This window comes from Penaeus monodon, chromosome 6 (genome assembly GCF_015228065.2).
Source record: "Penaeus monodon isolate SGIC_2016 chromosome 6, NSTDA_Pmon_1, whole genome shotgun sequence".
NCBI lineage: Eukaryota > Metazoa > Arthropoda > Malacostraca > Decapoda > Penaeidae > Penaeus > Penaeus monodon.
In genome coordinates, this window is record NC_051391.1 from 43,878,024 (window position 1) to 43,895,523 (window position 17,500).

Below are 17,500 nucleotides of genomic sequence, written 5' to 3' on the forward strand. Positions count from 1 at the left end.
AGAGAGAGAGAAGAGAGAGAGAGAGGGAGATGAAGACAGGGAGATCTAATAAATAATAGACGTAGGATGGCAGGAGATAAATCTGACGAAAATGAGGTTGAGAAAGAGGAAATGAACGCAGACAGGAACGATAAAGTAAAAGAGAGAATGGAGAAAGCAGTTGAAAATAAGATAACGAGAGAAGATAAAAAATACATTTAGAGAACAACGACGTAGAAGACAATAACAGTATCAAAGGAAAAGACTACAGCCCTCTCCCACTCCCGCTCCCTCTCCCTTCTTCTCGTCCACAACCCCCCCTCCCCCGCTCCCCCTCCCCAAGACGTCTCACGACTGCCATCACTGTGACATAATGGAACCGTTACTTTCCTGCATGGCAGCATGACGAACGCCCGTATGTAACCTGCTATGCGGCGGCATTGCTTTTAGATCTTTGTTCCTTTAAAGACTTGTGTTGCATGTAGAAATGTCTAGGAAACTCTGCGTGGAAACACGTAATCGTCTGATAATTGTTATTTCCACAGAATGCGACAGTGCAATACGTGACCTGAATGTAAACATGACATTGCGCTACAACCTGTTCTACAGAGAACAAACGCCGCGCCGGGCAGAACAATAACACCCCCTGAACAGCAACCACCACGCTGCGTAAACATCACCATACGAGCACCATAACAGCACCGGAGGAAAGTGTGTCACGCAGCGGCGGAATCCCCAAAAGGAAGACGAGGAGCCAGTGCCTCTCGCCCCCTCGACCTCTGCGGCCTCGGGGGGAGGGGACGGGCCTTACCTTGAGGTGCCCAGGAGCTCACGACGTCCTTCCTGAGGGAGGACGGGAGGCCGGGGGTAGAGACGGTGCGCTTGGGCGTGGTGGTGGCGGGCGGCGGTCGATATCCTGGGGCGTGGTAGCGGGCGGAGCGCGGCCCCGTGGTGCCGCCCGTCAATCTGTCGAGGGTGGAAGGTGGGGAGGAGAAGTGGGTGTGGGCGGAGGAGGTGACTGCAGCAGGCACCTTGTTGAGGAGGGCGGACTGAGATCTGGGGAGGGAGGCCGTGGAGGCCACCTGGGTGGGGTTGGAGCGAGGCAGCGTGGTGGAGCGCACTTCCGGAGACATGCGATCCTTGCTGGTGTCGGGCATGGACGAGCGGCGGGCGTAGCGGAAGAAGCTCAGCTTCTTGTGCTTCTTCTCGTCCTCCTCCTCAGGGCCGGAGGAGCCCTGCAGGGAGCCCCGCGACCCGGCGTTCAGGGACCCTCGACTAGAAGCTGCCAGGCTGCCGCGACTGCTCGTAGTCAGGGAGCCGCGACTGGACGCGTTCAGGCGGAAGTTGGAGGAGCTGCTCCCGATGTGGCAGTCCAAGGAGTCGGACGCCTTCAGAGTGGAGTCGGAGTCGAGCTGCTCGTAGCTGCTGGAGAACTCCGACGAGCGGACGCGGTCCAGCAAGTCCCCGAGGGATTCCGACCTCTCGCCCGTCGTCTTGACCTCCTCCTGGTGGATCTTCTCGAGGCTCATGTGACTCTTGGCCTTCCGGGCCTCCTGGCGGCGCGCGCTACGGCGGGCCCGCGGGACGCCGTGGTGCTCACGGACGTCGAACTTGTCCTTGTCAATGGTGACGCTCTGCCACACCTCCACCTCGTTGTTGCTTCCCTCCGTCACGAAGTACTGGATGTTGGTGACGCCTCGCTCCTCCAGGCTACGCTGCGACGCCGTGGCCTGCTGCGGCCGCCCCGCGTCGAGGCGCGCGTGGTGGCGCGGGGAGTCGTGCGAAGCGAACACCGTGCGCTCGCTCTCCAGGGACGTGAAATCCTCCGCGGAGGACCTCTCGCTGATGATGGAGAGAGGGCCTTGCCTCCGACGGGCCTTGGGCGTGCCGGGGTCCGACTCGGGCGACTGCTCGGTGTCCGTGGGGCTGTCCTCGGACTCGAAGCTGGTGCTCGTCAGCGAGCTCTTCTCCACCGACGAGTCGATAGAAATGGAGTCGACTGACTTGTGCTTCCTGGGGATAAACAGCGGAACCTTGGGGCTGGACGTGACGGGGTGGCCGCCGCTGAGGGAATCGTCGTCGCCGTTCTCGCTTCCGCCGGACACCTCGTGCATGAGAGCCACAAGGCGATTGCCGATGTGGTGCATGACCTTGGCCAGGAGGGGCGGGGAAGCGCCCTGCGAGCCCGAGCCGATGCTGCCTCGGTCGCTGTCTGGTTTCATGCGCGAGATGGACGACATCAGCCGCTGGTACACGAACACCGTGTCCCGACTGGACGGGGAGGCATCCTCGGAGCTCTCCGAACACGCCCTCTCGCCGAAGAGGGAGTGGGCGCTGTCAGTGTCGCTCGGCTCCCGGCTTTGGTCGAACTTTTGGATGATCTGCTGGCAGGAGGCGGATATCTGCTCCTGGAGGTCGCTCTTCATCTCGGGGTCGGCCTGGTCCAGCAGGGCGTAGGCGCCTTCCAGGTCGCTGCTTGTGTAGTCTGAAGAATCGTAGGAGTCGCTCCACGTATCTTCAGAACTCAGGTACTCGACGATTTCCTTCACCTGTTCGTCGTTGATGCCCGGGACGGTCTTCATGAGGTTGGTGAGCTTCGCCTCGAAAGCCAGCAGCTGGGGAGGCTTCACCCGCTGGCCCTTGGGGGCTTCGCGGGTGTTTGAGATCATTGTCTTGAAGAAAGCGCGCATCTTGCTCATCATCATGTTGGTCTCCTCGTCGGAACTCCAGTTGTTGAAGGAGTCCTTGCGGCAGATCTTGTTGCGGGCCTTGTTGGGGCAGAAGGGCGGGAGGTCGACGGAAGAGCCTGTGCTCGACCTCGACACCTTCCCCTCGCCGCCGCTGCGCTCCTCGTTCTCCGACTTGTTGTTGTTGCTGTCATTGTCGAAGCTGTCGCTCTTGTTCTCCTCGCCCTTGGACAGCGGGTCTTGGTCCTTGTCCTTCGACCTCGAGCCCTCGCCGTCCTCCAGGCTGGACTCGGAGGACATGCCGGCCTTCTGCTCCTTCGAGGTGTCCTCCGGCTTGTCCTTGAGGAGGTCGTCCGAGCTGCCGATGAAACCGCTGTCTCGACTTTGGTATTTTCTGTCGGCGAGGTCGCCCTCCTTCTCCTCCTTCTCGTCGTGCTTCTCTCTGCCGTCTTTATCACATTCTATCGTCACTCTTTTGGTCACTTTCTCGGCTTCCTGCACAAGGGACTTAAGCGCCTCAGCGTTTTTTAGATCACAGATTTCCTCTCTATGTTCGATATCGATATGCTCAAGGCCTCGAAGTTCACTCTTATCACTATCAGATCTCTTATCAGAATAATCACTAGAACTCTTTTTCTTTTTTCTTCGCTTGATGGTGTCGAACTGACCGTCGGCTTTGTCGAAGGCGGTCTCCTCGGATTCGGTGGAGCCCTCGTCCTCGCCGCTGACGAGGGTCCTGTCGACCTCGTCCCCCTCGGAGTGGTGGGAGCCGTCGCTGGGCGCGCCGTCGGCCCTCTCGCTGGTGGCGAGGCACCTGTTCGCGACGCCCGGCCGGAACCCCCGCGGTCTCCTCACCTGTTTCTTGCGGGGCTGCTCGGGGCTCGGGGAACCCTCGGAGTCACTTCCGACGGAGCCGCTCTCGTCGGTGTGGAGCTCCGAGTCCTCCCCGACAGACCTTATGGACGGCTGTCGTTCAAACCTCAACAGGAAGTATTTTTCCAAGCGAGACGAGGCCAACTCCGCGGGATCTATATCCTCGTCGAACTTCGAGTCGACGTCGAGTCCCTCGCTGAAGATGGAGCTCGACGTCTCGGAGAAGGTGTCGCTGTATTCGCTCTCCTCGTTGGCGTACCTCATGGAATCCACCGGGCCCGTTTCCGAGGCCGTAGTAGAAATACTTTTCGAGCTCCGACGGCGCCGCCTTCGCTCCGTCCTCATCCTTGGGCTTCCTCTCGTAGTCGCTCTCCTCGCAGCTCTCCTCGATGATGGTGTGGAGCGTGAAGTCGATGGCTCGGTTGCAGTAGCCTCGGAGCTCGTCCTCGCGCTCCATGCTCTCGTCGCCGGACGACTCGCTGTAGTAAGACTCACTGTGAATGGACTCGCCATCCTCCATGGAGTCGAACTTCCCGTCGGCTTCATTCTCGATGAACGAGTCTCCGCCACTGAACTCGTCAGCCTCGTTGAAGTGGTGGGCCTCGTCGAACGAGATGTCCTCCTCGAACATCGCCTCGTCCGGGAAGGGCACGATCCGCTCGGCGTCCTCCCCCGAGTCATAATCGTGAGGGATGGAATAGTCCTCCTCGATGTCGATGCCGTGGTGCTCCTCGTAGGCAAGGAGGTCGCCCTCGGAGTGGTCCGGCGTCGGGTTGGGGCTGGTGGGACTCGTAGTTGCGGGAGACTCGACGATTTCGGGCCGGTCGACCTTCCGACGTCGAATCTCCGGGGTTTTGTTGAAGCGGCGAGGCGCGTGCGGCGAGTCGGTGCCAAGGGTGAGGGTGAAGTAGTTGGCGAGGCCGGAGGACGACTCCTTCATCTCCGTGGGCGATCGCCGGAACTGCTGCTGCCTCTCGCGCGTGGTCAGAATCATGGACTGCAGCTCGCTCACCTGGCTGCGGCGCGCGGGCGAGGCGCTTCGCGACGAGTCCGGGCTCGTCACGTGCACGGACATGACGTGCCCTCGCCGACCGTCGCTCGTCACCTCCAGGATTGTGACGTCGTTGCCTTCATTTTTGATGTTCCTCTCGGCGTTCACGTTGATGCCATCGCCGTCGGCGTCGCCGTCCTCGCCGGACTCGGCCCCGGAGGAGCCGGTCACGACGATGCACGTGGGCTTGATCTGCACGTCCGAGTCTGTGGAGTCGGAGCGAATGTAGATCCTGCCGTGCGAGGAGAGGCGCGTGTTGGAGTCGTCCTCGTCTCCCACGGACACGATGGACACCAGGTTCCCTTCCTCGCTGTTGTCAGAGCACTGGGACTCGCTGTCAGCGCCGTGGAGGACGGAGTCTGCGGACGAAGGCCCGTCTGAGTCACGACTCTTGTCGTCGTGGTCGTGCAGGTTGGGCCGCTGCTGGAGCGCGAATCTGCGTAGCTCGGCGTGCAGCTTTCCACCTTCCACCACGGTGTCAGCGGAGTCACTGGCGTCAGCGTCGGATCTCTCAATGTCAGAGGAGGAGGAGACGCCGTCAGACGAGGAGGACCGTTTGGTGCGTCTGGAGGGCACGGGCGGCGTGTGGCGCGACACCACTTCGGGAGAGCGTACTCGCCGCACCGCAAATCTTCTCACTTCCTGCTTGACGCCCTCACCGCCAACCACGCCCACAGGGATGCTGACACCATCGTCAGGAGGATCGTGGTGTTGCTCCGTTACACTAATCTTCACAACGTTCCCTTGGTCGTCGGGCTCCACCTCGCTTTCGCCCGCGCTGGAGTGCCCCGACTCACTCGACTCCCTCCCAGCACTATTCACTTTACTCTCACACTTCACGCCGTTCTCCTGCGTGGAATCCTTCACAACGCAAGGCAGCGCTTCGGTATCCTCGGGCTGCGACTGCGGGTTAGCGGTGTCAGCGCTCGGAGCGAGAGGCGACGTGTGCGGGCCCGCAGGCGCGTCATGTGGTACTGACGTGTGGTTGGCGGAGGCAGCAGCGCTGTGTTCCACTTGTACACTTCCGGCGTCGACAGCACTAGTGCCAGGAGGTTCGGGGCTCTCACCGCCGCCGCCGCCGCTGAGGGTTGCCACGCCGGAGTTACTTTCAGCATCAGTCCCCGACCCTTCACTTTCTCGCGTCGGCTCACTCTCTCTCGCGGAGACGGTCAAGGCGTCTCCTGAGGGCGTAGCAGCAGGACCAGCCTCTGACTCGCCCTCTCCGCACACAGCCGCCTCGTCACCGAGCGCGGCCGACGCACCGCCGCCCGCAGCCCCGTCGTCGTGAGAGCCCGAGGGCACCTCCTCGGGACTCGTGTCTCCGCCCGGGGCGACGGCGGGCTCCTCATTCACGGATCCTTCCCCGGGCGTCGCCTCCTCCTGAGAGTCAACAGGAGGCGCTGAGCCCTCTGGGATAGCCTCTGCCTGACTAGAGGACTCGGTGACCTCTGCCTGAGTGACCTCTTCTCGGCGGAGCTCATCAGCACCCTCATTATTAGCACTGTCGTCCTGCGCGCCTTCAGACGCTACTGTTTTATCTTCTTCGGGGGGAACAGCAGACGCGGTGCTGATCGCATTCTCCTCCTCGACAGTACTCGTTTTTTCATCCTGGGCGAGCGGCGCCTCCGCCTCACTAACTGCGCTCGCCTCGGTACTCGTGTCAGCATTATCAACACTTACGTCACCCTCGACACGTGCGCCATCATTCACACTCACTACAGCACCATCATTACCCTCTACACTTTGCACCATTTTTTCATCTTCTACCATATTATCTGCACTCGTCATCTCACACTTTTCTACACTCACATCACCACTTTCACTAGTACTAGCCACTTCGGTTTTCTTCAGCACATTCTCCCCCTCATTCACCCCACCATCTCCCTCCACCACAACTCCCTCTCCCTCGGCTTCTGCCAAAACACTAACAGATTCCTTATTACATTCCTCGGTCTCACGAACACTAGCAACTGCTTCACTCTGTTGCACGTCCCTGGTTTCGACATGCTGGCTTGGATTTTCTTCTTTTTCCACTGTTTCCTCCACGCTATTATCTGTTGTTTCCACCTCTGCGTTCCCGTCCACTCCGTCGCCCTCAGGAAGATCACACAGCACTTTGTTTACAGCCACAGCCGTCGCTTCTTCCTCCTTCTCCTCCTCTCCCTCACCCCTGCCGGCCGTGACGTCATCAAAGGTAGTGTCAACAATATCTGCGGTGACTGCTTCATTGACAGCCTCGATGACGTTGACCTCCTGCTTGAGGCTAACCACCGGCGGGCTCTCCTCGTCTTCCTCGTCGTCGAGGGCTTCGCTGTGAGCCTTCTCGAGGCCGGAGTCGGTCGAGGAGGACCTGGTGAGGGTGTACTCTCTGCTAACGTGCTTTTCCTCGTCTGTGTCACTACCACTGGAGGACGAGGTGGAACTGTCATGTTCCTCGGCCTCGAGGTGTTTGCCAACTTCACCTTCAGGGAGATTTTCTGTCTCGCTTCCGCCGTCAACTTCACCGACTAGAGAGATGTTGTAGCTTCGAGACACGTGCATCTCCTCATCCGTGTCCTCGGCCTCGCTGGTGCTGCTCGAGGGCGGACTATCGTCCTCGGGGACAAGTGAGATCGGAGCAGCGGGGGAATCTGTCTGCGACGCGTCCTCGGACGGGATAACTCTCTCCGATGCGTCGAGATCACCGCCATTTTCTTGGGGTTGTGAGGCCTCGGCGGGAAGCTTGTGTTGTGATCGTAAGGCACTCATGGTCCTCCTTGGCGCTGGCTGGGGCGGGGACGGGCGTGTGTTGTGGCTGGGGTGTGCGTGCGCGGTGGTAGCTGCTGCTATGCGGGGGGACCTAGGAGCCTCCTCCCCCCCACCTGGGCCGCCATGATCCCTCTTACACTCCGCTCCTAACACACTCGCCTCACCATCTTCACTCTTTCTTTCCTCTTTCAAGTCACTCTTCACGCACTTCACACTCGCGCCGCGGTCGTCACGGTACTCGAAATCACTCGCGGAATCGCCGCCTAAATCACTACTAACACAGGAACTGTTGTCCAAGAGCCTCTCATCCGCCTCCGAGTCGGACGGCTGCGCGACTGAGGTCTCTCTGCTGAGCGTGAGGTGCAGGTGGAAGGAGGGGGGGTGAGGCAGGTGGGGGGTGATCAGCGCCGAGTCCCCCCGTCCACCGCCTCGCTCCCGGCCCCTCCCTCCACTACCCCCGCCTTCACCTTCGCGGCGGCCAGCCCTTGTGGATTCTACCCCTGCTTCTCGGGGTAGACTCATCCCTGCGCTCACTGCCCTTGACGAAGTGGTGTGGGCGTGCGTCCGGGTTTCGTGGGCGGCCTGGGTCTTAATGAAGGGAGGAGGGGCGTGGCCCAGGGGTTCAGGTGTGAGATCGTCCTCTTCCCAGCTTGTGTTGAGTGCGGGGTCAGTCTGTATGCAAATATCTCGACTGGACTTGCGCGCACCACCAGCTACCGCGGCAGCGACACCGAGGCCAGCCTTCCCACTGCTGCCTCTGTGACGGGGCGCCGATTGTTTACTGAGCTTATCTTTGCCCTGATTAGATAAGGGCGATAGTCGTGGCGGGGCCGGGGAGGGGGGGTCCTGGTGATGACGCGAGAGATAACTGTACCACTCGGGGCGAGACGCCATGCCCGTGCCCTGGTTGACGCCGTAATAGTTCTGAATTTCCGTTAAAACCCTTTTGCGGTACTCCCTCAGGGCCGGGGAGTCGTGCGGGCTGCCGAGGGCGCGGAACTGGTCGTGGCAGGACAATTCGTCGACGGACCTTTCGGCGGAGCTGCGGGTCGAGTCGCCCCGCTGGAACCAGCGGCCTCCCTGCACGGCGCTCAGGACGTTGTCGGGGGGAGTGAAGGCGCCCATCAGCGCCGCCTGCAACGCCTGGGCCTCCGCCTGCACCGCCTCCGTCTGGCGCAGCATGGCGTGGAGCTCCGCCGTATCCAGGGAGCTGAGGGGAGCCAGGAGGGGGGCGCTGTTGACAGGTGTGACAGGCGTGACTGGTGTGACAGGAGTGACGGGCGTGGTGGACTCCTCGAAGGAGAGCTGGACCTCCTGGCTCTCCGTGGTCATGTTGCTCGCGTCGCTGTCATTACGCGCGTGGGCGGGGGCGGGCGCGGGGGCGGGCGCGGGGGCGGGCTGGGGGGACGGCACGCGGAGGGAAAGGAGGAGGGACACATCCTCTACTTGAGGGGATTCCCCGTCCTCGCACTCCGACCCCGTGCCGCTCAGGTACTCGGCCTCCGTCATGACGCAGGCATCGACACGCGCGGGCGGCGCCACCCTCGGGGCGCCGCCGCCCTTCCGCCTCCTCCCTGCCTGCGACTCGGACTCGAAGTAGTCCCAGTCGCTCTCGTCGATGAAGCCGGCCGTGTCGGAGTCGTTGACGGCGCTGGCGCTGGACACGCGGCGCGAGGGCGAGGCCGAGGTGTCGGAGTCGATGGACGAATTCAGCTCCGAGTCCTTGGATGAGTCGGAGCTGATGAACACCAGCTTGTAGTCGTCGCCCTCGGGCACCATCCGCTGGGCGTCGAGCACGATGTCCGAGGCGGTGTCGGAGTGCCGCGGCCCCGACGACGGCTCCGAGTGCGGGCACGACGACGACGACCGCTCCTCCAGCTCCTGCCGCGACCCGTCGCTCGCGTCGCTCGGGGACCCAGCCGACCTGTCTTTCGGCCGCCGACCCAGGCTTCGGCTCCTGCCCGAGACGGAGGAATCCTTCGAAGGACTCGCCAGCGACCTGGGAGTGTCCCCCGGGGGCAGGGGAGGCTTCTTGGGCATCATGTTTTCGACGGTCATCTGGATGCCCTTCTCCAGCTCCTTGACGTAGCGGGCGACCTGGCCTGACAGAGAGTCCTTCAGGTGTGGGAACTCGTCCTCGAGCCGCGTCGTCCCCACCTGGAAGGAGCGGCTCCGCCTCACGCCCGCGGGGTTGTGGGACGGCTTCCGAGGGCGTCCCGTCGTGGCGAAACCTTTCGGGGCAAGAGAGGTCGGCGTATCAGCACAGGTCACGACTCGGGTCAAGCGTCACCATGGCGTCGTGCGGAGCCACGATGGGGATGCCCATCCGCCACCAGCGGCGTCATGCAGCCAGGCGTCATGCACAGGGTTAGTAGTCCCAGGAGAAGTCTTTTGAGGACGTTAGTCGAGCTCCTGCACCGCTGATGGAGACGGAGGATCCATGCAAGGTGAGAGGGAAGAGTCGGCTCAGGCCTCCAGCGTCAGTGGGCACCAGCGCATGAAGCGTCCAGGCGGCGCATGCAGGTTTCACCGGCATGGCCATCGTCTTCCCCGCCACACCATGCAGTTAGTGGCGCTCCGGCGATGCCGAATCATGCAAAGTACGGGAAACATGCTCCCAGGATATAACTCCCAACCACCAGATTATTCAAGTAATAAAATAGAAATCTGCCTTCAATTATAGGTGTTTATATATTTACATACATACATACTATATATATATATATATATATATATATATATATATATATATAATATATATATATATATATATATATATATATGCATGTATGTATACATATGCGAGAGAGAGAGAGAGAGAGAGAGAGAGAGAGAGAGAGAGAGAGAGAGAGAGAGAGAGAGAGAGAGAGAGAGAGAGAGAGAGAGAGAGAGAGAGAGAGAGATTCGCATTTCACCAAAGATAGAAAAACGAACAGAAACAGAGCCCCGCGGACCAATCTATCCTCTCTCCTCTATGCAGCAACCGTGTTCATGTTCCATTTTTTTTTCCTATCGCCTAACCACCACAGCGTAAAATTATCACCATTTATTATCCCACAGAACCCGAGGATGTGCGGCCGCTACGCTATAGTAAGCAGGGGTTAGTGTGCTCTTTCTAAAGCCCTCTACATCTGTCTCCTAAGCGCTTAATTACCAATGAAACAATTGCTTCCGCGCGGACAATTACGCTGTTAATTACATTTTGCGGTGCGTGCCAGCGATAAGAGCCAGATGACATAAGGACCAACATTACCTGAGTCACAGTCTACATATGGCTGTGCAGTTCACGAAGCAGGTGACGCCTAGTCCAAGGAGGTATTAGTCTGCCCGTGTTAATTATCCCAAACCACCAAGGGAAATGTTCAACGCATGCTTTTATACACTTGTACACACATTCAACAGGCACATATACTCCATTATATATATATGCGAATATACTTATACATTAATAAATAGGTGCGTATACATGTAGGTGTATAAATATGTATGTATGTATGTATGTATGTATGTATGTATGTATGTATGTATGTACACACATACACACACACACACACACACACATATATATAATATATATATATATATATATATATACACATATACATACATGCACACATATGTGTGTGTAGTATGTTTGTATGTATGTATGTATGTATGTATGTGTGTGTGTGTGTGTGTGTGTGTGTGTGTGTGTGTGTGTGTGTGTGTGTGTGTGTGTGTGTGTGTGTGTGTGTGTGTGTGTGTGTGTGTGTGTGCGTGTGTGTGTGTGTGTGTGTGTGCACATATATACATATGCATATATATACATACACCATATATGACTATATGTATATGTATACACACACACACACACACACACACACACATATATATATATGTGTGTGTGTGTGTGTGTGTGTGTGTGTGTGTGTGTGTGTGTGTGTGTGTGTGTGTGTATGTGTGTGTATAGTTAAGACAGGTAAATATAAAATCATAGAAACATAGAAATATCTTATACTATACTATAAAAGTAATCTATCTTCTCGTAATCAGTGCCAACATACAACGAAACAGGCGTTTAAACAACGTGGAAGATCGCTGCATAATGTATATGCAATTTATTACCTTCAAAAAATTATCAGAATTACTTGTAGACGAGAGATTGATACCAATAATATACCATTAAATAATAAATGGAAACAAATAGAGTGTGTTAGAGAGAGGGAGAGAGAGAGAGAGAGAGAGAGAGAGAGAGAGAGAGAGAGAGAGAGAGAGAGAGAGAGAGAGAGAGAGAGAGAGAGAGAGAGAGAGAGAGAGAGAGAGAGAGAGAGAGGAGAGAGAGAGAGAGGAGAGAGAGAGAGAGGAGAGAGAGAGAGAGAGAGAGAGAAGAGGGGGATCCTTAATCCCCACTCAGGTAATCTCTGTATGTGAGGTGGGGTGGGGGAGGGGGGGGAGAAGACGAAAGACTGCGGAATTCGTTACTCTCTGAACGCAATCATAAAAACCCAGACCCTTATTAACAGGAATAACACCCCCCCCACAATAAATAAATTATAAATAAATCAAAAATCAACACGACAACAACAAAAAACACCAGGAAACCAATGAAAATTCACCAAAATACAATAACAAATATATATTTTTTAATACAAGAAAGAAAGAAAACAGCAAAGTGAAGCGAGTGACAGAAGCTGATCGAAAGGGACTGAAGCCACACAAACTTCTGCTTTCCTTCGCCGGCCGGAGATCGCAACACCGTCCGCCTACATTTACGGTCTTCGCTGTCTATAGCGAGTGATGCATCAGTAAAAATTAAAGGAAAATATAAAAAAATAATGTATATACCTTTTTATTATCATGAATGAGACAAAATTCGTTTGGAAAATAGCATGAAAGGTGGATAATAGCAAAAATATTTGAGAGGAAGGTATCAACGGCTGTGATAATTGATGGATAAACGATGGATTTTAACCATAACAATCGCCACTACCATAACCATCAACTTGTGACTCGCCTAACACCTTCGCTTTCACCTTACCCACTCTCAAACTCGACATCCCTCTACGTGATGCATAACCTTACCCTAACCTAACCCAAGCCACTTACATCTAATGACCTCTCGACGTAAATTTGTTTCCACTCCCTTCTCCCACCCCCCCCCCCCACTCTCGGCAGGACGTCTGTACTGTGTGAATTATCGTCAGGGCATGTCCCCCCCCCTCCCGCTCTCTGCACCGCTCTCCCACTCCTCTATCCTTGTTTTTATTTCTTTACTATTCTTCTTCCTTCTCCTCCTCCGGTTCTTTATTTTCTCTCGCTTTTGTATTATCCTCATTCGCGTTCTCTATCTACCTCTTCCTCTTCTTTCTCTTGTTTTAAGTTTTTACTTCTCCTGCTCCCCATCCTCATTTCTTCCACTGCTTCCTCCCCTCCTTCACCCTCTCCTTATTCTTCTCCATCCCCATGTCCATTTTCACCTTCTCTTTGTCTTTCCGTTTCCCCTTCTTCTTCTCCTTCTTTTCTTCCTCTACGTCCCCCTCCTCCTTTCCCTTCTTCTTACGCCCCCCCCCCTCCTATTTTTCTTCTCACACTCCTCCTCCTCTTCTTCTTTCTTCTTTCTTCTTCTTCCTCTTCTTCTGCTTCTTCTTCTTCTTCTCACCCTCCTCCTGCTCGTCCTTTCTTCCTCTCCCTCCTCCTGATTTCCCCCCAAGTCTATTCAACAACACACGTGCGCATTTATAAACACCGACCTGCCGCGTCCGAATGCATAAACACTGTTACGGCTTTACGTTACATTATGAACTACAGCATTCCGGTGTGGAGTCGCGGTTTTCTGTCTCCTATTGTGTGTTTGTGATTTATGATAGCATATCCGACGTGTTTTGTGATAAACAGAGCCAGTTTCTGTATTATTCTGACGTCCGCGGTGGCGCGTGCACACTTTATCGAATATCGTATTTCTTTATGACCTACGACCTACGATTTCCAATTTTTTTTTTACGAATTTGGCAAGATTCCCTGAGACACGCCATGTCATTACATAGACGCGCACTCTTCTAGAACAATACGCAATCAGCACACTTCTTTGATGATGATGATGATGATGATGATGATGATGATAATATATAATAATAGATATAATAATAATAATAATGATAATAATAATAACAACAATAATAACAATAATAATAATAACAACAACAATAATAATAATAATAATAATAATAACAATAATAATAATATTAATAATAATAATCTTTATTATTATAACAATGACAATAGCAGGACAACATTAATAGTAATAATCTTAATCGCAATAATAAGATAAACAGGAAGAGAGAAGAAAACAGAACATGAACAACGCAAATTATAAAACGAACAACCTGAATGGCCATCATCAAGAGGGTTCCTTATTACGGGGTTGTAGATTGCAAGCATGAAGGAAGTAGGAGTGGCTGCTGTTTTTTGCGGAAGGGAGGGAGGAAGACGGAGAGGGAAGAAAAGGGAGAGGAAGACGGAGAGGACGGAAGAAAAGGGAGAGGGAGAGGGAGAGGGAAGAAAAGGGAGAGGGAGAGGGAGAGGGAGAGGGAGAGGGCGAGAGAAGAGAAGAGAAGAGAAGAGGAGAGGAGAGGAGAGGAGAGGAGAGAAGAGAAGAGAAGAGAAGAGAAGAGAAGAGAGGGGGAGGGGAGCGATGGGGAGAAGGGAGGAATGGGAGGTCATCGAAGGGGGGGGGGGAGATGTAGGACGGGTCGGTGGGCGGGGGGGCGGGGGTGGGGTGGGGGTTCCTGTCTGCTAGGAGCTGGGTACAAGTTGCTTGTAGTACCATGACTAGACGACTAAAAACTGATTCAAGGTTTTATCAGTTTAAAATCCTACATCTAATACCCATTTGATTTTTCTCCCCTTCCCTCTTTGTGCAATATCATTTATTTCGTTTTTTTATTATTTATTATTATTATTTTTTTTTAATATAGCTTCACTGCTTCGTTCAATCCTACCACGAATTCATACAGACGAAATCTGCCGCTGTAACGCTGACTGTAACCTGTGACGACGGCCATGGTGACACTGGGCGGTAACAAGAGTGAGCGTTACGCTGACGGAAATGAAGTGTGTAATAGAAAAAAAAAATATAGTGTCACGCCAAAAATTCTGAAAGTGAAAAAGAAAAAAAAAAGTGAAATTTAACATGAATAAAAATGAATAAAAGTACCAAAGATAATAACAATAAAAAAATATGTTATCTGTGGTTTATTATTATTATATCACAACAAGAACCATCTGATAATACTAATACCCATGCCAAAAAGACTTCCACAATGGCTTACGCGACATAACAAACCACATATGAGGAAAGACAACCGAGCCAGAGAGGCCAACGAGCGATAATAAAGACATTATCGACGACACTTGAAGACGCATTTCTCGGGGCTGTTACACGCAGCGGCTGAGATATACAACGGGAGGGAGAGGGAGAAGGGGGAGGGGCGGGGATGAGGAGGGGATAGGGGCTGGGGAAGACTACGATGCGTAGGATGATGAAGAGGAGGAGGAGGAGGAGGAGGACTAAGAAGAGGATGAGGGGTGGAGGAGGAGGAGGATTAAGAAGAGGATGAGGCGAGGAGGAGGAGGAGGAGAAAGAGGAGGAGGAGGAGGAGGAGGAGAAAGAGGAGGAGGAGGAGGAGGAGGAGGAGGAGGAGGAGGAGGAGAGGGAGAAGGAAGTGGAGGAGGAGGAAGAGAAGAGGTAGAAGGAAGCGGAGGAGGAGGAGTAGGGAGAAGGACGGAAGGAGGTGGGGTCGCGGGGGGTGGGCCGAGGTGAGGTGAGGTGCCCCCTCTGCCTTTCTTCAAACGGAGGGAAAGACGGAGGATGGATGGGTGAAGGGGGGAGGGGAGAGGTGAAGGGGGGAGGGGAGAGGTTAAGGAGAAGGGAGAGGGGGCGGTGGGAGGAGGGGAAGGGAAGGGAGGTCCTTCCTGTTTCAGCTTTCATTTCCTCATTTCGTGAAGCGATTTTCCAGAGATTTTTTTTTCTCTCTTCTTCCTCCTTTCTTCTCGGCGCGGAGGGATTAAGATCGGATATGAAGAGGCGGAGACAAAAGGGGCGGGAATCGAAGCGGAAAATGGGGGTGGGGGGTGGGGGGGGACACCAGCTGTGGTGGCGGTGCTTAGTGCGAGTAGGAAGTCGCTCAGCACGCTTCATGGCACTCGCATGTACACGCGCGAGCAATCAAAAACAAACAGGTAAACGTTCGTATACACGGACGGACTACGCACGCGCACACGTACAATATACACTTGTAAGTACGCGTGCACATGCACACGCACGCACACACACACACACACACACACACACACACACACACACACCAAACACACACACACACAAACAAACACAAACACACACACACACACACACACGCAAACACACACACACACCACACACACACACACCACACACACACACACACACACACACAAACACAAGCATACCCACGGGGACGCACAAATACACAAAATGCAGACCTCAAAGAACCGCCTCTTCGGTACGCACTCTGCCAGTCAATGAAACACTTCATTCAGAACGAAACATCCCTGCCGCTCTTTGATAAAAAAAATGGGAGTTTCACCACCGCTTATTTTGTCTGATAAAATGTACCGCCCAGTAATTGGATGCCATATAATAGCAGTGAAATAACAGAGTCTTTCGAAGTAACCCAATTCTCCCATCCTGTGAGCAGTCACGTTTTCGGCGGGAGAGGGATCGCGGGTATAAAATAAATTTGACGACTTCTCTCTCTCTCTCTCTCTCTCTCTCTCTCTCTCTCTCTCTCTCTCTCTCTCTCTCTCTCTCTCTCTCTCTCTCTCTCTCTCTCTCTCTCTATCTATCTATCTTTTTACAAATTTCCTTCAGATTTTCCAGCAGCGCTAACTAATTTTCCTCCTGTGTTAGTCTGCTGTAAATCCAATATGCAAAACGAGTCAGCAAGTACCTAGAAAAGCCGTTTCGTATTGGTCTTTCTGGCTGACATTTTCCCCTTCGCGGTATAATGAGTCAGAGACCTCATTCACCCCCCCCCCGCTCCCTGCCCACATATTTCCTCTTAAGTTTTTTCCCCCCAATATGCTGATATCGTATGTGGATATATATCTATTGGTCTATCATATGATACCATTCTGCTTTTGTCTTTTTTCTCTCTCACATATATTTAACTCTTTTTCACTCGTCCCTTATCTTTTTTTTTAATCTACGTCTCCCACACCCTTTATTTAAATTCTCACTCCCTCTCTCTCTCTTAAGTGCAAACGTCACGATACTCAAAGGCATTCACCTCATCGCTATAAACCATAGTGACTGCCATGGACACGACCCTTAAATACCACGATAACCTTCGTGATTGTCAGCGAACCTATTCTGGGCCTACGCATTGTTGGATCCAATTCCACAAGTCATTTTCTCACACCTTTGCCCCGATCAAGAGAGCTTGGGGGTGGGGGGCGAGCCGTACGATAACTCCCCGCCCTACCCTTCGTTTGCGCGTCTGGCAGCGGTGCGTCCAGGGCTGTACACTCCTACAGGTAAAATTATTCTCCTCGTGTCGCTACAGTTGCTGAAAGCTACACCACCTCTGCACTCACAACGAACCATATGTATCTTATAACAAACACATGGGCAGACATTTACACACACACACACACACACTTTTTATTGGATTCTTGAACACACGTTACTCGGTTTGTAGTTTACAAACACAACACATGCTCACATACATGTACGCATACACGCGCGCGCGCGCACACCCGCACACACACACACACACACACACACACACACACACACACACACACACACACACACACACACACACACACACACACACACACACACACACACACACACACACCACACACACACACACACGTCAGACACAATGGTCTGTGTTTTTCTTCTCGAAACTTTCACCAGGTCTGTCTCCCTCTTCCCCTGTGCCCATTCATTCTCGCGATGTGTCTCAAACCCCCCATTCATTCATTTTCTCCCTTCATTATTATTCATCCCCTTTTCCCTAATCTCTGGACGTCCAACCCCCCCCCCCCCCCCGCCGCGTAAATTGCTCCATTGACTTCCTATTTGCGCCATATCTGACATCACTCCCGGAGAATTAAAGACGGTCTTGAAGAAGCAATA

At 53.9% G+C, this 17,500-nt stretch overlaps 1 protein-coding gene across 1 annotated transcript in view; it reads right to left on the reverse strand.

Annotated features, from left to right (window-relative positions):
- The window catches only part of LOC119574504, a 287,095-nt gene that overhangs the window by 122,923 nt on the left and 146,672 nt on the right, over positions 1-17,500 (reverse strand). Inside the window, 2 exon segments of the mRNA XM_037921763.1 lie at positions 791-3,798; positions 3,800-9,569. Coding sequence (XP_037777691.1) covers positions 791-3,798; positions 3,800-9,569 — 8,778 coding nt within the window.